The sequence below is a fragment of the Hyperoodon ampullatus genome (assembly GCF_949752795.1).
Source record: "Hyperoodon ampullatus genome assembly, chromosome: 9".
Classification (NCBI taxonomy): Eukaryota; Metazoa; Chordata; class Mammalia; order Artiodactyla; family Ziphiidae; genus Hyperoodon; species Hyperoodon ampullatus.
Genome location: NC_136922.1, coordinates 99267246 through 99289121, shown reverse-complemented (window position 1 = coordinate 99289121; position 21876 = coordinate 99267246). Strand labels below are relative to the sequence as shown.

At 36.7% G+C, this 21876-nt stretch overlaps 1 protein-coding gene across 1 annotated transcript in view; it reads right to left on the bottom strand.

Annotated features, from left to right (window-relative positions):
- Nucleotides 1-10510, bottom strand: part of CNTNAP2 (contactin associated protein 2) — a gene marked incomplete at both ends in the record, with an annotated part of 2063650 nt that extends 2053140 nt beyond the window's left edge. The window contains 3 exons of the mRNA XM_079711872.1: nucleotides 8056-8247; nucleotides 9595-9690; nucleotides 10397-10510. Coding sequence (XP_079567998.1) covers nucleotides 8056-8247; nucleotides 9595-9690; nucleotides 10397-10510 — 402 coding nt within the window. The remainder of the gene's footprint in view (nucleotides 1-8055; nucleotides 8248-9594; nucleotides 9691-10396) is intronic.
- Nucleotides 10511-21876: the final 11366 nt, after the last annotated feature.

Genomic DNA, 21876 nt, shown 5'->3' with positions numbered 1-21876 from the left:
AGAGAGAGAGAGAGAAACAAAACATAGATATTTTAGTTTCTCTAAGCAAAGAGGGAAATTGTCCAGATAATTACAGCCATCAAACACTTTTTGTTTACTTATCCCTATTGAAGAGTGCTATTAGAAAATACCTTCCTCCATTGTACAGGAATTGCTTATAGTGTACAAAGAAATTTAAAGATGGCCATATTCCACTCTCATTTTAGAATAAACAACAATAATTAAAACAGAAATCAAAACCAAGTAAACAAAGTACCATCAGAGCATGAAACAGTTTGCAAAGATCTAAGTCTTGAAACATCTATTCCTGAATTGAGACCATTAGCTCATATTCTACAGTGTCTGTAACAGTAAGGACGTAAAATCAATGGACTAAAACTGTGTGAAGGAAAAAGTACTCTACAACCGGTTACTTTGGATTCCCCAAAATAACAATATCAGTTTAAAACACAATCAGAAATATGTCAAATCCAAATATTAACTCAACTTTTGTACTATTTTCTTTTTCTCTTAGTTCTTAAAATACAGAGTGATACGTTAATTTCGATTGAACAGTTATTAAAACATTAGAGAAAAGGTTTCAAAGATCTTCATATTTAAATTAATCCCCCAGTTATAGTTTTGAATAGTACTTATAATTATTTTTTAAAAATCCTGGAGAAGGAGTCAAAGGGAGAAGAGAAAAGAAATTAAAACTAAAAACAAAACAAAATTATAATTTATGGTCTACAGTCCTGTAGCAGGCAGAGTATGAGATTAAGAACAACGTGATATGGTTTTTTTTTAGAAAAAAAAAGAGTAGAAGTACTTCCTCTTTTTCTCTGACTGGAAAGACTGCTAAAGAAAATGGGTGTTTCCATACACCAAGGAAAGAGAATGCCTGATTAATCTAAAAGGCATCATTAGTACCATTTTTTTAGATTCCATATACATGCGTTAGCATACGGTATTTGTTTTTCTCTTTCTGACTTACTTCACTGTGCATGACAGACTCTAGGTCCATCCACCTCATTACAAATAACTCAGTTTCATTCCTTTTTATGGCTGAGTAATATTCCATTGTATACATGTGCCATATCTTCTTTATCCATTCGTCTGCCAACCTAGTGGCAGGGCAGGGATAAAGACACAGATGTAGAGAACGGGCTTGAGGACACGGAGGTTGGGGGGAAGGGTAAGCTGGGACGAAGTGACAGAATAGCACTGACATATATACACTACCAAATGTAAAATAGAAAGCTAGTGGGAAGCTGCTGCACATCACAGGGAAATCAGCTCGATGCTTTGTGATGACCTAGAGGGGTGGGATAGGGAGAGTGGGAGGGAGATGCAAGAGGGAGGAGATATGGGGATATAGGTATACATATAGCTGATTCACCTTGTTATACAGCAGAAACTAATTCAAGATTATAAAGCAATTATACGCCAATAAAGATATAAAAAAATGTTTTTAATGAAAAAATAAAAGGCATCATCAGCCTACTGTTCACACAAATTTTGTTTCCTCTGTTTCACCAGAAAATAATCTCTACTCTAATTACCCCCTACTCCAGGAAAAATAGAAATATTTATAAGTTGCTCTATTTACATTCAAAATAAAAATAAATTTAATTAATGTCAAGATAATGATTTTATAATTTAGATATGATTAATTGAATAGAAGAATGTCTCTAATAAAACTGACACTTCTTTTTAACCACTAAATGTTCATATCTGGGCATTTTAAGAACTGGCAACATGGAGGCTGTTTTCTTTTTTCAACAAGCACGTTTGCCTAGCACTTCAAAGTCCGCATAATACATTGAAATCATTCTCATTTCATCCTTGAAACCATTTTCATTCTACTGTTTGGGGAAAAGAATATCAGAAAAGAATATCAGATAAAATTAGTGATGCAAATATACATCATACAAAGTTTTACTCGTTCACTCGTTCATTCATTTCATTCCACAATTTTCGTGACTTCCTTCCATGAGTTAGGCATTGTTCTAGGTTTTACGTATAGAGCAATGGACAAGACAATTAAGATGCCTGATCTTCTAGGTCTTACATGATAATTGGGTGGGATGAAATATTTTGCAGTGATAAATAATAGGTTAAAGTTAAAATTAATGTAATTCAGAGCCTGGTAGGCTACCATAGATTGAATGATTAACAAGGGCTTCTTAAGGAAGTGAAGTTTTTTTCTTGCTGAGACCCAAAGAACAAACTAATCATATGAAAATGTAAAGGAAAAGAATTTCTTCTCCTCCTCCTCCTCCTCCTCCTTCTTCTTCCTCCTCGTCCCCCTCCTCGTCCCCCTCCTCCTCTTCCTCCTCCTCCCCTTCTTCTTCTTCTTCTTCTTCTTCTTCTCCTTCTCATCCTCCTCCTCCTCCTCCTCCTCCTGCAAGGGGAATAGTTTTGCAAGACTGTAAAGTGACAATGCATTTAGTACCATTGTGATGTGGTAGCTTAGTTGGATTAGAGGCCACTGAGCAAAAAGGAAAGGCGTAGCTGATGAGGTCTTCAAAATAGACCAGAGCTAGACAGGGTGATAGGACAGGAAGGAGATACGTTAATTAGCATAGTCAGGCCAGATAATGGTAGTTTGAACTGCTATAATTCTAATGGAGATGGAGAAAAATAGATATTTTGGGTAAAATTTTGAAGTAAGGTCAATAGGACCTATTAATGGATTATATATGAATAGAAGAGGAAATCAAGTACACCTGCTATTTTTATCCATTTATGTGTTTAATATTTAAAATTTTTTATTAAGTAACTGGATGCATAATGATACCATTTACCAAAACAAGGAAGACTGGGGCAGAAGAAGATTTGGCATGAAATGAATTATTCTCTTTCAGATAATTAAAATTTGTAATGCCTCTGAGAAATTCAAGTGTAGATGTCTGGTATGTGGATAGATGTCTGCTCTGGAGTTTAAGATAGAAATCAGGGGTGGAAATAAATTACATAAACTTGCCTGAAAAGAATGTGAAGATTGAGAAGGGAAGGAAAGTAAGGATTGTCTTTGAGCCCTCCAATATTTAGAAATTCAGCTGTGCAGGAGGAAAAAGCAGAAGTGACTGAGACAGAGAGGCCAGTGGCTAGGAAGAAAACTAAAATCTTTTGTGTTAAAAAAAAAATTAAGAAAAGCAAGAGTTTTGAATATTGAGATAGAATGAATTAAATTTTTTCTGGGCAACATTCATGAGCCCTTTTTAGTTAACTTTCCTCTGCCTTCACCTCTGCTTTTACTCCCACCATTCTTTACTACCTGCTAATGTTTCCATGTTTCAGGAGTGAACAAAGAAGCTGCCTTTTCTAATTTGTGCTCTCCTCGGGCACACTTGGGGCTGGAGGGGAGCTGTCTCCCTGAATGCCTGGTAAGGGTGTTACCTATATGCCACGTGGACATTAGCATGAGTTTAAAAATAGGGAGTGTGTCTCCAGGGGGAGGGGAGATGACCCCCTGAATGCTCTGGTACACACATATATCCCTTCAGACTCAGTCTACTGATGCCAGAAGAAAGTAACTCCTGGGCTGGGGAGCCAGGATTCAGGTTGCAGAGGAAGAGGCATAGAATCACACCTATCTCAGCACAGTGCATTTGACTTTTCTAGGTAGCGCAGGAGTATTGCTGTAGACTTGCACTTTAATTTGGTGTCTTAGATAGATTCTATCATGCTCCTTAATGATCATTTATAGCTACCATAAGTAGATAGTGTTATGGGCTGAATTGTGTCCCCTCAAAATTCATATATTGAAGCCCTAACCACCAGTACCTTAAAATGTGACTGTATTTGGAGATAGGGTCTTTAAAGACATAATTAACTTAAAATGAGACCTTTAGGATGGGCCTTCATCCAATATGACTGGTTTCCTTATAAGAAGAGGAAATCTGGACACAGAAAGATCCAGAGAAAAGATCACAGGAGGATGACACAGGGAGAAGATGGCCATCTACAGTCCAAGAAAGGGACTCCTTGAGCTCAGACTTCTAGCCTTCAGGACTGTGAGAGAATGAATTTCTCTTGTTCATGCTGTCCAGTCTGTGGTACTTTGTTATGGCAGCCCTAGCAAACTAACACAGGGAGAAACAGTTTTCTACCTGACACAGTTAAGGTGGAGAATTACAAATGTTCAATCCTGAGTCCTAAAGACAGTTTATCTGAATCCTCTTTTCCACCTTTCGTGTTTCTCTTGATGTATAAGAATGAGAATTGAATGAAACAAGAGCTAAGCTATGTCACTTAGTTGAGTAGTCAGGCATGGTAGCCACGGGCAGTAGCTCCATTCCCTTTCCGGCAGTATGTCATATTTGGTTAAGTGTTCAGTGAAGCTTCCCGTTATTACACATTGCTTGAGATTGCTAATGTAGAAATATGGAAATGAAGTTAACCCATCTGCAGTGTCCAGAGTATATTGTAGAAACCTGGTTCTGTCTAGTATCCCTTTACTGCATGGGAGTCATCTGTCAAGACAGGTCAATATCAAGTTTCTTCCTTCAAAAAGTTTTACCATTCTCAGAGCTTCAACAATCAACGATTTCTTTTTTATATTTCTAAACAGAAAAACACCTTTTTAAAATGGAACTTTGGGGACTAATACATCACCACTAATAGGATCCCTGTCTCAACAGGGATCACAAAACCATGGGGACACTGAATGGGGTGAGCTCTGCAAACTGCATGATGTTTCCCAATCTCATTGTGCTTGAGTATTAATATAGTTTATATATAGTAATTAGATAGCATATAATTTACTATAAATTATTTTTCTTATAGTTTCCATTTATATTAGAGTTAAAGCATTGTATTGATTTTTTTCTGGAAATTGTGTGTTTTAGTAAGTTATATTATGTATGGCCTTTGATTCAAAAAAATGTTATAAAATATGTGTTTAAAGTAGTGTTATGCCTGCTGGGGTTGGCTGCTTTCTCATCATCATGATAGTGGGTTTGCATTCAAGTGTTCTCCTTGCAGTTATGTCTTTCTAAACATGAGAACCCCAAAACAGATTCTCTTCCTATTTTAATCTCTAAATTATTTTCTAATTTAAAGTGATTGGAAAGGAAGAAAACATTTATTAGATGGCTGTCAAAGTGACTCTTTTTATTCAGATGTGCCACCACTTCAACAGTTTTTGAAGAACAGAATGAAGGTCATCATTTCAGTGATGTGACTCTCAATATATTCTCATTAGCAAGCATATTTTTTCACTGTTTCCACCTTAGACCCGAAATTCAGCATAATTAATCATATCTATCTTGGCGGCTCAGAAGCTGGTTTGCTACCTAGCTAAATTCCATGAAGCTAACCAGGTTTTTGATGTATTACTTAGCAGATATATATAGCACTTCCTAAGTGCCAGGAACCATTCTAAAACTTTACAAACATTAGCTCATTTTAATCTTTACAACAGCTACCTTATTATCCCCATTACACAGAAGAACAGGCTGAGGCACTGACAAGTTAACTTGCTCAAGGTCAGTGATATCCAGTAAGTCACAGAGCCTGGATATCAATCCAGCCAATCTGGCCCTAGAGGCTATGCACTTGACTGTGCTTCAGTGCCTTCTAAATTTGCCATTCAGCAAATGAGAAAGAATTTTGCAGTAAAAAATGTGATGAGCAAACGGAATTAGGCTACATTGCTTTTTTTCAATAAAGAGATCTTTCAGTTTCCACTTATGTTAAATTAAAGTCGATCATCCTATATCAGGTATGAATAATCAATTGAAGATTATATTCAGGTAGAGATCAATTTAATCATTTTTAATACATAGGCAATTACATGAAAGTTGCAACTGCAATTTCCCTGTAATAGAAGAGGAGGAATTAAAGACACAATATTATACATATTATGACATTCTGAGAAAAGGAGTGAAGAGAGAGAGAGGGAGAGAGGGAAGAAGGGAGGGGTCGGGAAATAGAGAGAAAGAAAGAAAGAGGGAGAGGGAGAGAGAGAATTTAGGGTAAAAAGCAGAGGAAAAATTGGGAGGAGACCAATGATTGATGAAAGGGAAATGTGAGCATTTTTCGTCCATCTGCTCATGGCAAATTTCCAGCATTTGACATTATTTGCTTTCCTCATCCAAAGATTTATTAAAAATGGTATCCTTTTTTGAAGTCAGCTCAAACCTCCCCTGTTTCCAGGATTGTTTTTCTTGGGAAAGCTGAAACAGTCCTGATTTTCTCCCTTTCTGGATGGAAGCGCTTCCTGGTTTATACTTGGACATGTGCTGTCTTTCTGTGGCTTCCTCCATTTGACTGTATAATACAGTTAGAGCTTTGTTCACATGGCTCCTATTTTCTAAATGTGCCCAGAACATTTTAGTCTTTGAAGTAATTAGAACATTATGCAAACATTGAAGAAAACCATCCAGGATCTGTGTATTGATGACATTTTATAAATGGAAGTTGTTGCTAGGGAAGCCAAGCTACTTATATATCAATCAGTTCAAATTATTGTGAGAAGATTCTGGTGAAGCAGAAATAGTGGAAGGCAAATAAAAAAATTTTTTCCATCGGATGGAAACGTTATTATTATTGCTGCTGTTGTTACTGATTTTGCAGTTCCTTCTAAGTCTCCTTTATTTATTTTTATTTTAAAAAATTCTCAAATGTTTAGCATTTCCTTAGCCTGCTATCCTTTGAGGACTTCCAAATATCACCATTTGGTCAATATTTACATTTTGATGTAATTTTCTTTCCCTGAACAAGAATCCTCTTTGAATAGGACAGCCATATAGTTTTGTTTGATTTCTCTGAGCACTTAGAATTTGGGATCTGCATCTCATATTTTTTCCTATATATAATGATACAGGAAAAATAATATATTATAATATATAATACTATATTGTTATAGTATTCATATTTCTTGTTATTTAATTTCTTTTCAACAATAGTTCTTTTACTTTTCTTAACTAAGTAAAGTTATCAATAGTCCTGGACTGAAGCAGTCACATGTCTTAGCAATCAAGAGAATATGAATTATCTCCTCTCTTAGGCTGGTCAAAGCAATACATGTCTCACATTTCTGATGGTTAAATTCAACTGAAAGTTTACAATAAAGAAATTGAGCTCTGCAGAATAAATGTCTATCTACACCTGGGTTCTGAAGAGATCTGAGAATCCGGGGAATGAAACGCTCCAGATGCTTATTTGATGGCATTTCACTGTAGAGACTATAATTTTTTTTTCCCAGTGCATAATCACTTAGTATCCTCCTAATTTAGTCATCCTATCAGTAGAAAAAAGTTGCAATATGTTTTTCAATTAAAATTCATACAAATGAAGAGGAAAGACAGGGCAGATAGAAATCAGAAGCTATAGGAACCAATGTATTATAATGATGAGTAATCATAAATCTGGATTGCAAGATGTCCACTGGTCTTCACTGATTTTATTTGACAATAGTCAACAATATTTTTTAAAAGTATCTTGTATTTCTAGGTTCAATGGTACATTGCAAATACTGACCTTTACCTAGAGGAAATCTCTACTCTTTATAGTAATATCAATAGCTTTAAATTTGTTCTATTTGAAAAAAATGTATTTAGTGTTTGTGAAATCATAATGTCACAACAATTTCAGTGGAAAGACCCTGCCCCCCACTCTGCTCCATGATTTTAGTTGAACTTAAAAGAAAACAAACGCTATTGAAAATTTCTTAAGAAGCCTGTCACTCTCTTACAGGTTAGTACATCCTAATTTCAATCTAATTTAAACTCTTCATTTGAGATCTTTCAAATCAATGTAGTTTTCATATAAACATTCATATAAATATGTAGTTATACATATATATTCATATGCACACAGATGTGTGTACCTATAAAACACATGTACATGCTTTATACGCCTTCTGATTTAACTTAATATAGCATAAATATGCCCATTTCAATAAGTATTCTTTAGAGTATGCTTTTTAATCATTTCATAATTTTCAACTGAAAAATTATGGGTCACATCTAGAATTGACTTCTCCAGTAATTTACTGTTGATTATTTAGATTATTTTCGATGCCTTACATCTATAAATAATATGGCACTGAACATTGTATGCACACACTTTTGCACAAAGTTCGGCTAACTTCTTCAGCGATGGCTTGTGAGTGTGCTGGCTATTCTCTATTCCTCTTGAGTGTCTCCTGGCTCCCATGTCCTGCCCTTCTCTGTTGGGCTTGGGGCCCAGAAGCCTTATCATGGAGATCTTGGCTTTCCATTGGTTTCCCTTGTCCAGTGGAAGACACTGGCAGATTAGCTGGTGGGAGAAGAGAGAAGTTGGGGTATTAATTCTACAAGGCCCCCACCATCTAATCACTGGCCTCTGGTCTGACAGGGCCTGAGTCCTGTGGTTTAATCTTCTCCCCTTCTCCTTCATACTTGGGTCTCATCAGTTATTGATTTGCCCTCTTGTCTGGGAGGTGAGAATGGCCTCCCCATGTTCCCAGTCTCTAAATGCTTCACCACGTCTTGGTTCTCTTACCTGGTCACACCTCTGTAAATAGCATATTCATTCATCTCTCCTCATTTTATCCTTTGGGCGAGTCATCTGTGGTCTGCCTAGGCACAGCATAGTACACGGCATCCGTTGATCACTAATGAGGATAAATGTTAAGAGTGTGTGTATGTGTGTGTGTGTGCTTACAGATCAAATACTAGAGAGTAAACTGTCGAAAAAGCACCATCTATGGACTAGTGTTCACATTTCAGCTCAAGCACAAATTAGCTATGTGGATTGAGGCAAAACCCCCTCTTCTTGTGACACATCCTTAAGCCTTCTTTTTCTTTTTATCATATATGTGACAGCGATAACAAGTGTTCGAAGTAAAGTGATTGGATTTGAGGTCTGTGGTCCCCTCCAACTTTAAGTCTGTGATCCTACATCTCCAGCAGTAACAAGACAGAAAGAAACCCTACCTAGTTTGATAACGCATGACTGATAAAACAAACTCCACTTCATGTGTTAAGCTACTGACGCATTTGTATGGCAGCTTTTTTTTTTCATTTTATTTTCTCCAAAGACAGATAAATATTATGATTTTTTAAAACAATGCCACATGGGGTCGACTTGACATTTTACTATGTTAAAAGTCAGATCCCATTAACCCAAAGTAGCCATGCTAATAAGAGAAATGGAATCCCACATTTTTATCAAGTCACATTTACTTATTTATTGCTTTTTCTGAACTCCTGGGTTAGCAAATTTCATTTTTGTTATCCTTAAGTTATCCAGAAAGGGCTAGAAACACTGTCTGAAATTAAATACCTCACTTTATTGCTATAGATCACATTATTTCTCTTAGCAGAGGGAACTTCCTAGGAATTTAAAAAGGCTAGGGTCTCGAGGCACATGGAAGAAATGGAATATTTCTTGGAAGATGAGGATCATGAACCCCAGAAGCAGGTCATTTGTACTGGAGGTAATGGTGTGAGAGAAAGGTAATGCAGAGCCTCTGAGAGTTTCAATGGAGTGGAAAAAGTGGAGAGAGAGCTTACAATATTTTTTGCAAATGTCTAAAATTTGCAGTACAAGGACGAAGGTTGAGCAGAACATGCAGGGTGTAACGTACTTGCTTTGCATTTGGGTTTGATGTTATTGACTCACCTTCAATGCGTCTTGTGCTTTGAGTTGTGTGGGCCATGGATTTGCCCTGCCTATTCGGCCCATCCTCCATGAGTGCAGCCTGGGTTTGTGAGACATCTGTGTAGGGTTAGGAGGGCAGCAAAAGCTGTTGAACAGAATGGAACGAACAAGCTCGTGCATAAATTCAACTTGTAAGTATGGAGCTATCCAGGCTCTGCTGAAATGCTGAGCAACCATTGCTGAGGAAGAAAGAGAGAAGTCTCTAGCGAGGTGATGTGGAGAGATGAATGGATAATTGAGAGGATGGGATATATACTGATGCTATTTCTATGCATTCTTTGCAAGAAAAAAGAATGTACAAGAATATCATAACAGATCTCCACAGGACATGTAGATGTTTAAAAACACATTTGGGCTTCTATGTTTAGTAAACTCGATTTTTAAACATTTTTCTCGAACACTTCACAGAAAATCTGGCATTCCAGCAAAGTATCATTGAAACAATAACAGCAGAAGCCCTCTCCTACCCTCCCCACAAAAGAGTGTAAAGGCTCTCCCCCAGAGGACTCAGGTGAGCGGAAGGGAAGGCCGATTGCAGGCCCTGCGCCTGAGGGCAGCCGGCCAGCTTGGCCAGAATTGGCCGGGGCTCCGTGACCCTTTGGCTCTCGTGGGAGAGTGTAAAGTTCTGTCAGCTCATCCGTTTGGATAATTAGCAAAAGATATTATTTCCCTGCTCCATCTGCTTGCATTTTTGCTAATAATTGGAACTCTGAATAATGTTCCCAAATCCTTTAGCTCTCTGTCACCACCAATGAGCACATACCTCTTTGGGGAAAGGCCAGGCACTGAGAACGCTTAGGCTCTTCTCCTGTGGGAGAGACAACCATAAAACCCTGAGACTCTCACCACAATCATCCAGAGGCATGTCGGGGCTCATCGGTCGTGGAGCTGACCAAGGCCAGGGTGCCAGAGACCACTCCATTTGGAAATCCACAGCTTATACCCTTAAGCACAGACAGCTGTCTTGTAAATGCGGGGCTTAGCGAACAGGAGCTGACCAAAAGGGAAGAGTAAAACCATTTAGTCAATCAGAGATCAACTTTAAGAAATTACCTCCTAATGGTGGGTTGCATGTATGCTATATTTTAAAAAATCCTATAGCAGTTCTCTTATGGGTATGAGATTATGGATTTCTCCAGACCGGGACCTGGCCTCATCCTTCTCTCTGCATGGTAATTCGCAACAGTGGTGCCCTCAATTAAGTCCAGTTGGCTGGCTGCCTGAGAGCACTTCCAACCAGTGAAGAATGAACTGAATAGAAGCAGAAAGAACAACTTTTGCATTTTGAAATGAGTGTTACATTATCCTTTCAACTCTAAAGCCCTTCTCACATTTTTTTTTCAAAGAGCCTGTGAGTTGAATCTCAATAGGAGAAAATGCTTCACATCCATCCAAGCATTCATTCACTCATTGCTTTTATTGAGTAGCTACTATGTGCCAGTGGCTTTGGTGGGCACTGGAGAGGCCCAGTTGACCCCATTTCTGCAAGACAACCACTATATTTTTTCAGGGTCAAGTGCTCTAATGTATTACCAAGATAGGTACATTCAAGTTAATAGTAGTTAACATTTGCTGCTAGATTCTATGACATTTAGAAGATTTTATTATTAATACATTAAGAGAGGAAGTAGTAATTTAGAAACTAAATTCATTCTACTAATGATGCATGTTTTTCCTGAAAATTCATTCTACTGAAAATATATGATTTTTTTTTCTTCAAAGAGCTAATAAGTGATAGAACTGGAATATTGACATATTGTTAAATGTTTTTTCTCTTTTCTTTCTCCTTTCCATGACATAAGAATGGGGCTATTGTTTACTTCAAAAAGAGAGCAATTTCAGTTTTTAAAAAAGATTCTCTTAAGCAATGTTTTCATGTCACCATTAAGATGTAAGAGGTTTTAGAATAGAAAGATCTTTATATTGCAAAACAAAGTTGCTTTTGTCTGTAACAGACAGAAATGAAAGCAAACATGTCAATGCATTTCAATGGTCAATTTAAAAAATATATTTCCATTATGTTTAATACTTTTGAACTACTGGTAGGAAAAACATAATTTGCAGATATGTATTTTGAGTTTCAACTTTTCTAAAAATTTAAATGCCACAGAATAAGTCAATTTTCATTATAGTATAAAATTAATCAGACACAGTTAGTTGTTACATATTTTACAAAATATAATCTGTTGATCAAGTTACTGGATTTTTTCCTGAACACCCCTTTCTCATAAAACTCCTGCCAATGAAGTTGATGTATTATTGAGATAAATTGTATGTCATTGTAAAATAAGTTATGTCTTTCTGTTGGTTCGAGTGCTAAATTGATGTCACTGCTTTATGCTACATTTCTGCTCATTAGGCAGCAAAGTTGGACTTGATTTTAAAACTTGGTGTTTTTATAAAGACCACCATTCCCAACACTTCATTTTGTAGATGAGTATAATGAGACTTAAAAGTTTAACAAACTGGCCAATATCACAGAACTAAGCCAGGGCTGGGTCTCATAGGCCGATGTTATGGTTTCATCCATTGATATTCTACTAGTTGGTTGACAAACAGCTCCCTGGAGAAAAAAGCATTCAATTGTAGCATGTGCTAATTTCCAGGGTGTACATAACTCTCACCATGGCTGATTTCAGGACACCAACATGATGTCACTGAATGAGCTACAGAGATGTGCAGTAGCTCATTGCTCTACATTATTTCTAAAACATGAATTTGTATTCATATTTTTGGTGTGTATGACAAAATACAGATAAAATAGATTTAAATAACTTGAAGAGCAGAAATAACAGTATAATATATTAACATAACTGGGAATTGATGAGTGTTTATTGTCTTTGTTTTCAATAGTTTATTTAACTGTAATATAATTGCATATACAGTTTATAAAATTTATATAATTTTATATAATTAAATACTAATAGTGGCTTTGTTTAACAACTGGCTTACTGAATCCCTGAATATTTAACAATTGTCTCTTACAAGCTGGGACAGGAAGTTTCTAACACAACAGTGGATCACCAAAAAAATATGGTAAGTCAGTTTGGTTGGTTGAAAATGTTTTCAATGTGTCTCCTCTCATTGTTCTTTTGTGTGTGTGTGTGATCATGATATGTCATGAAATTGTTCCATACCAGTATCAAATCTGAGACAAGTGATGGCATAAACTGCAAGATTGTAAATGTTTAAATTGTATATCATTGCAGAAAGTTTCTGAAAAATACTTAATCATTCTCTTAACATTTTTTAATCCATGTGTTTAAAAAAATAAATACTGTATACCCATTTCATGCTCCTTCTTCCTGGCTCTCTGAAGATTTCCAATCCTGTTTAGTCCAGATAAACTTTTGCTAAGATTCAATCCTAGATTTTTCATGTGAAGAACTTTTGTCAATTAAATATAATACTTGTACCAACAAATTATTGCCCTACTAGCGTGTACAAGAAAACCTGATTATGTTTAATAGCAAAATCTGTAACCATATTGTCATACTATTAGTTACATATTAATGCTAGTTCATGTTATGAACTACATTACTTTTCCAAATTCTATTTTGTTGTGACCATTTTGTGCTGAGTGAAAACATTTATTATATGGGCTGATGTTTGATTTATGTGGTTAAAAATTCATAGTAGCTAAGCTGATAATGGTGGAGGGGATGGGATACAAGCATCCAATATTGCCACCAAAGCGGAAAAGAAATTTGAAGTGATGATAAGAGGCTCTTAGAATGATAGTAACAACAGAAGCCACCCATTAATAACAGGCCTCCAATACAGGTACATAGAAAGGACTTTTATGCAAGGGTGTGGCAGCAGTGTTAACATGCATGTCGATACTTCCAGTAACTCACTCTCTGCATAGTATAGAACAGTTGAGAGGGGCACTGGAGAACTGTGTCTAAGTATATATCATGAACATGGCTGCTTCATGAGCAAAACAGAGCAAAGTAGAGATGGCTTAGTTAGTCATCAAATAGGGGGTTATTGAGGAGACCCTCAATAACAATATCAAGCATTCTTGAAACTCGGTAGCAAACACACTAAACCTTTTAGAATCTGTTATAATTCTCCAGCTCTGATTTCACTATATGGATGTTGGGATGATGATTACTATCTGGGGAGGAAGTCCCGATGGGCCAGATGGTAAAATGAAACCCCATACCCATGACTAACATTATAAAAATGCAGATTGACAGCTTTCCTGGGATCCCTTAGGTGTCTGCAAGGCCTGGAAGTCCTAACAGCTGCTCTTGGTCTGCTATCAAGCTTAAATTCCCAACATTAGAGATTTATTTCTTTGGGCCTTGAAAGAGTATCCTAATAAAGATGCAGCAGAGAGTAGGAAGAGGGGTAGAAAAGGAAAAGAGAACACTGCATTAGTTGTTCTCAACTAATAGCAGAGTTCAACTTTCTCTCCAAACCAGACGGATCAAACAGAGCAAACCTCTAACCCCCCAGCCTATGTGGGATGCTGGGTAGAAACCCAATGAATGGCCCAGCCTGGACTATGCTTCTAAGTGGCTCCAGGGATAGGTAATGGTCATAGGGGAAAGAAGAAGGACTGGCAATGTAAACTTTTACAAAGGGCTGGTCCTCTTTCCTGGGCTTCATTAATTTGGTATCTCCAAAGAGATTTTATATAAATTTGTTTAGGGGAGTTATTTTGTGTGTCTCCCAAAATATTCGGATGGTAAAACACATTTAGAAACTTCTTGACTGCAGTATCAAGGAACACATACAATGCACACTTTATATTATGAAATATAATGGGTGATGTACATGCTTTGTAGAACAGATTAATTTAAAAATTACAATGAATGTCCACTAGGTGGCGCGTGTGCTATATAGTGTTCAGATCCCCTAGTTAAGGTGGAGCTGTTTCATCTTGCACATCAAGGGATCCGATCAGATTGTTTTGGGGCCAAACAAATGTCTGAAGTAGATTTTAGAAGCCAGATAAGAGTTTCCAATTATTAGACAGTAACTCGCTTTGTGAATTAAGTGGCTTCCCCAAGCACTAAGCAGCACGAAGGGGCTATTTATTAGTGCGTATGTGTTTTAATACCACTGCTCACTGCTATGATGATTTTTACCTGAATTCTCTGCTCCAGTTACTCTCCTAATACCATGAGATCTAGAGTTAAGAGCTCTTTCCTGGGCTGCAGTTTCTTTCTCATAATTTTCTGTGTATTAAGCATTGTTAATCAACCAAATAGACCTGAGATCTTCTTCCTCGGGCATTTTACAAGTCTTTGTCCTCTCTTCACAGTCCCTTCTGTGAAGGACTACATTTTAAGCACTACACACTGAGGATTAATAATTGCAGGGTTGGAAGATAAGATGAGCTGATTTGGGCAAGTGCATAGCCAAGGTTACTGTACAGTGAGGCTTCGAGCTTAGAAAACTTCTCATTTATGAACCCTTTTTTTTGGGGGGGGGGAAGTAATTTATATTAAGTTGATGAACCAATTAGGCACATTCTAATAGTGATCTTTAGGCTTTCTAAAGTGCATTTTCTTCCAATTTGACTTACTTAACAAGACATATTTTCTTCCTATCTTACGATGAACTCTAATAATGAATCTTACATCCTTTATTTTTTTACCTCTGATTTTACTGTTTAATTATAGAAAAATTACAAAAATATCATAATTCTCATCTAGTAGTGCTGAAATCTTTTCTCAAATGTTTCGGCTATAATATTAATCTTGAATCAAGTTATTCATATATCCCTTTCTTAAGTTCATTAAGATTTTGCATATTGTGATTTCTGATGACTTTAACTTGAATAAAGCATTACAGAAAAGATCATTAAAGAAAAAGATCATTTGGAAAATCAAGGTAGAAAAATATCTACAATCTTATGTAAATCAATATTAACTTAAAATTATGTCTGTATAAATTACATGAACCATGGATAGATAAAAATAATTTTTACTCTTTTTTTTTTTTTTTTTTTTGCATTACGCGGGCCTCTCACTGTTGTGGCCTCTCCCGTTGCGTAGCACAGGCTCCGGACGCGCAGGCTCAGCAGCCATGGCTCCCGGGCCCAGCCGCTCTGCGGCATGTGGGATCCTCCCGGACTGGGGCACGAACCCGTGTCCCCTGCATCGGTAGGCAGACTCTCAACCACTGCGCCACCAGGGAAGCCCTACTCTTTTTTTAATAAAGTTATTTATTTAATTTATTTTTGGCTGTGTTGGGTCTTTGTTGTCGCTGCGTGCAGGCTTTCTCTAGTTGTGGAGAGCGGGGGCTACACTTTGTTGCGGTGAGTGGCTTCTCTTGCCATGGAACACAGGCTCTAGGAGAGCGGGCTTCAATAGTTGTGGCAAGTGGGCTCCATAGTTGTGGTGCACGGGCTTAGTTGCTCCGCGGCATGTGGGATCTTCCCGGACCAGGGCTCGAACCCGTGTCCACTGCATTGGCAGGCAGATTCTCAACCACTGCGCCACCAGGGAAGCCCGAAATAATTTTTACTCTTAAATCAGTTCCCCTAAATGCCAATTCGTCCTTGTAATTGGCTCTGATTCACTGGCCTTTTCTCCTTTGACAACATCTTCACTGTCACAAGGATATTGATAGATTTTGTCAGTTAGAAGTAATGAGATCATCTACATTCTTATTAATTACTCATAAACTCGTATTATTTTCGTCAAGAAAATTAACTTAAGAATAAAGAAACACCTTAGCCCCCCAAACGATTTTTCAAGGATAGTGACTTTGACAATAATTAGAATATTCTTTCACATCCCAGCTTCATCAGTCTTGGCACTCCAGTGAGCCCAGATTCACGCTCTTGTAGATTTTCTCCACAGTAGGAGGCTTAGATCAGTGTGGTGAAGAGAAAGTCGACCAGTTAGAATCTTGGTGCCACCACTAATTAGTTGAGTGATTTTGCACAAGATCTTTAATCTCTCTGAACATCCGCCTACTACTCTATTAAAGGACAGTGCTGGGGTGGGAAATAATAATGACTAACACATAGGATCATATAGGATACATACGATGGGGTTTTAAATGAGATAATACATGTATTTAATACTTTGCTTGGTACAGAATAAGTTCTGAAGCCATAGTTGCATGATTCATTTTTGCTACTGTGATGGAAGATGGATCAGATAAAATACTGAGGCAGGTTTATTACCATTGGGATTTGTTTATCAAATTTTCAAGGAAAATACATTTAAAACACTTTTAAAACTGTATTTTTAAATCACTTATTTGGCAATGTACACAATTTTTGTGATAGTTTCATTTCAAATGAGCAGAAAATCTTGTCATCAAGCCACTCGATATTTAAAGACTGCCTTTAGATCTCATGTAGGCATGTTCATTTTCTCAGTATTACCCACCCCACCTCTTAAGTCATTTAAGGCTTCTCTAAATATATCAAAAGCAATATGAATAAAATATAATTTAAATATTAATTGAATATGTTTAAAATATATATGATATAGTTTAACATTATCTTTGAAAAACATAGAAAATGTTAGTATTGTATAAGATAAAATAACTTTCTAAAAGCTTTTCCAAGAAATTATAATAATAACATTGAATATATCGTTGAAAACAGACTTTATGTTTTAATAATAGATATTGTAAAAGCTTTATTATTTTACTAGTAATATTTATTAGAGGGTAAAACACACACCTAGAAACACATTCTAGAGACAAAAAAAAATTGTAGTTAGTCAATAAGATCATCATGAATTTCATTATCTAATGTAAATGCATTAAATGACTATAAATTTTAAGACACCTGAGATTTATTCAGATTTGCTTTCCCAGGACTTAGCAACAGTCTCCTTAATGAATGCTTCTTAGGACTTCCTGGTGGCACAGTGGTTAAGAATCCACCTGCCAGTGCAGGGCACACAGGTTCAAGTCCTTGTCCGGGAAGATCTCATGTGCTGTGGAGCAACTAAGCCCGTGCGCCACAACTACTGAACCTGCACTCTAGAGCCCGTGAGCCACAACTACTGAGTCCAAGTGCCACAACCACTGAAGCCTGCGCGGCTAGAGCCCGTGCTCTGCAACAAGGGAAGCCACTGCAATGAGAAGCATGCACACTGCAATGAAGAGTAGCCCCTGCTTGCTCCGCAACTAGAGAAAGCCCATGCACAGCAATGAAGACCCAACACAGCCAAAAATAAATAAATAAAATAAATAAATTTATTTAAAAAAATGAATGCACTTAATTGTCATATTTTGTTTTTAAAGCTTTTTCAGTGATATTTTCATACTTTAATAAAATTTCACTTTTGAAAAAAATCACAAATTATTATGGAAACATGCTTAAAAACATGTTCAAATATCCATACAATTGTAACTTGGCTTATTGAACTTTGTATTTTTTATTGGAAAATTTGTGATTATTACAAAGAAACATTATCTGGTATATATGTTCAGAATTAAAAATAAAAAACTTCAATTTGTACGTCTGATCCACTGTCTTCTCTATCTACTTTATTTGTCTAGGCTCTATTTAAACATTTGCTTCTCTCTGTTTCACCCTAGTGATATGAGTATCCTATGTCATGTGAACTCCATGACAAATTTTATGTATCTGCTGTAACCTAGATGTGTATCCATCTGACCCTAGCAAATGCAAACCAAATGAAATGCTGACAGCCATAATAAAAAACTTTGGCCTTTATAGAAATGCACCCATATACACACATAGTCAGTACAATGTGAAATTATATGGTATGATTCTTGAACAGTGATGTTTGGCTCATATGCAAAGATAAGAAGCAAAAGCCAGGGTGCTAAGAGAAAAGAGTGAAGGAGAGACAAAGGGCCAAGAAAGAAAAGCTTCCATTTCTTACAGCTTTCACAGTCTTATTTCTAGTCTTCCTGAAGCTCATGTATTTCCTTTTCCCTTTGATTCCATGAATACTCAGTATATCCCAATAGCATATATCCCTATTTTTGCTTTAGCTAACTTAAAGTTTGTCTCATGCATATGTATATAAGCAAGTAATATTTCTTAAGAATACATTGTGGCATTAGAAGTACATAACATCCCTAAAATAAACTCTATAAAAGCATACTTTACTAAGCTCCTGATATGTCAAACTCCTTCTAAAATGATGCTACAATATGACTGAAGTACTGAAAATAAATTTTCTTAGACATCAAAATTATAAAGATATAACTCCCTCTTTTTTCCCAAGTAATTATGCACTACAAAAAACTATAGTAGAATTCATTGTTTGGTGAATAAAAATCAAACTAACCCAAGAATATCAGTTGTTTCAAATGTTTCTGTGGAATTAGATACTCATTTTATATAAATAAGGAATATCTTTTATTAAATCCATATCAGGATAAATAAAGATTTATGAAGGACTAATGCTTAATGTAACCTCTTAAATGAAGGATGATTTTATTGATCACACTGTTACAGAATAGGAACAAAAATCAGAATTATCATTAAATAATATTTTTTAATGCTTCCTGGATAAGAGAGAGAAATTCTTTTTCACCTAGTAGATGTAGCTAATATTTTTGGAAACAAAGTGGAGGAATGATTAAAAACAAAAAAAGGGAAACTAAACACTGAAGAAATTTTGGATATATTGCAGATAGGAACGATTTGTTGACCACGAGGACATAATGTACTGAAGAACTCAGTAAAAACATGGATTTTTTTTTTTGCATATTTTCATGTTTTCTCAGTCACACTAGTTTTGGAAATTTTGAAAGTTACTTCATTTTTTAAGACTTCTGGAGTAAACATTTCAGCATTTTTACCAAATTACTTTCTGAGACAATTTTCTTCTATGGTTAAACTGTGACTTTGAGAAAATATGCTGCTTCACAAGTAGATCTGAACAAATAAGAAAATATGTTAATTTAAAATGGTAGAGAAGGTGGCTTAAGCCATATGAAATTGCATGTTTTGTAGGTATATGTATTATGATAACATCATGCATGACTATGGACAGGATCTCTAAGTCAATTTGAAAAAATAAAGAAGATATGTTTAAGAAGTAGAAGCATCAGTGATTTAAAAAGCTGCTTTCTGGGCTTCCCTGGTGGTGCAGTGATTGAGAGTCCGCCTGCCGATGCAGGGGACACGGGTTCGTGCCCCGGTCCGCGAAGATCCCACATGCTGCGGAGCGGCTGGGCCCGTGAGCCATGGCTGCTGAGCCTGCGCGTCTGGAGCCTGTGCTCCGCAACAGGAAAGGCCACAACAGTTAGAGGCCCGTGTACCGCAAAAAAAAAAAAAAAAAAAAAAAAAGCTGCTTTCAAGATCTATTTTAACCTTACTAATATGTCATATGTATCTTTTTTTTTTTTTTTTTTTTTTTTTTTTTTTTTTGCGTTACGCGGGCTTCTCACTGCTGTGGCCTCTCCCATTGCGGAGCACAGGCTCCTGGATGCGCAGGCTCAGCGGCCATGGCGCACGGACCCAGCCGCTCCGCGGCATGTGGGATCTTCCCAGACCGGGGCACGAACCCGCATCCCCTGCATCGGCAGGCGGACTCTCAACCACTGCGCCACCAGGGAAGCCCCATATGTATCTTTTAACAGCATACATTTTAGTTGAAATTATTGATAACCTTTTGGTGGTGTTCAAATATTCTTCTAAAGAGCTTCTTCCTGTTACTTGATAATCTGCTATTATGAAGTCAACTCACAAAGTCTCCCACTCAGAAGAGATAGTAACTTTGATATATAATTGATTATGTTCTTGTATAGCATTATTTTCTTGGAATCTAGACTATTTTATAAAGAACAAATATAAAGGGCTTCCCTGGTGGCACAGTGGTTGAGAGTCCGCCTGCCGATGCAGAGAACGTGGGTTCGTGCCCCAGTCCAGGAAGATCCCACATGCCGCGGAGCAGCTGGGCCCGTGAGCCATGGCCGCTAAGCCTGCGCGTCCGGAGCCTGTGCTCCGCAACGGGAGAGGCCACAGCAATGAGAGGCCCGCGTACCGCAAAAAAAAAAAAAAAAAAAAAAATATATATATATATATATAAAATTGCTGGTCGGTTTTTCAGAGCTATTAGGTTAATCTATAGTTATTTAAATGGTACCATTTCTTTTTAAGTTCTGGCAAACAAACTCCTTTAGAAGCTTGAAACATTTCAGCAGTTTATTATTACAGAGAAGCTACATCTGGTATAAATGATTATTAGTGGCTGGCATAAATGCATTATTAATTCATTGCATTGTACTTTTCAATGTTAATTATCCATGGCATGGGTTTTACAGATCCAGTCTCATTAATCACAGGCCCTGGGCCAGTATGCTAATTTGAAGACTATGTAAGAATTAGTAAATATTTGTTCCTTGGTAATACAGTGATAAAACTATGAAATAGAGTATATCATATCCAAGAACCATTGCTCTGTAGGGTCATCTATTGAATAACCCTAATCACCTTGAAAAGCTTTTCTTTTTCCATAGACCTATAAATACCCTAATAGTTTGGGACAAATAAATTAGTTATTAATTTGAATCAGTGATCTTGGGTTTCTCACTTGTTTGTGTGTCCTCTTTCTTCCTTATTTGTTTTCATAGCCCAACAATGTTATTCGGTTAATTACCAGTGAATAGACAATTTGAAATATGAAATGTAATGAACTATATATGAGCCAGGATCTTTGTTAAGGAAGAATCACTCTCTTAATTACAAGGAAATATATACAGGGAAAATTCCCTGACCTGTTCAGTTGACTGTCATGTGCTCTAAATAACTGACACATTCTCTAGGAATTATTGAAGATTATATGCAAGGAACCTGTTCTTGAGACATAGGCTTAAGGACAGTGTGGTCCTCATTCTTCTTGAAGACTTTTCCCATATAAATTAGAAAGTGTCTCTCAGGAACTGCTTTTCTTTTCTTCCTCAAATTACACATCATCTACCCTAAGATCCAAATCCTTAGAGTTTTGTTCTGGTTGTGTTACTGCATCCTAGTTTGACAAACTAAACTGTGCCAGTGGATAGGAGTAGGTTAATATACTATTTCTCCAAGATGATTGATTTTCAAGTTAGCCATGCTATAACTCAAAGAAGTGATTCTGGTAGAGAAGATTTTAAGTTGACAAGTGGGGTACTTTTAGATGAGTGAGCATTTTTATGCCCATCAAAGATTTTACATCGCATCGAACCTGCACTGCTCTTTTGGATTCTTTGGTTGGTTTTAACTACAACATTTAATTTCTCAAATTATGAAGTCTTCTTATATCATTGTAGATTTATATCACTCCTTTTGCTTATGGT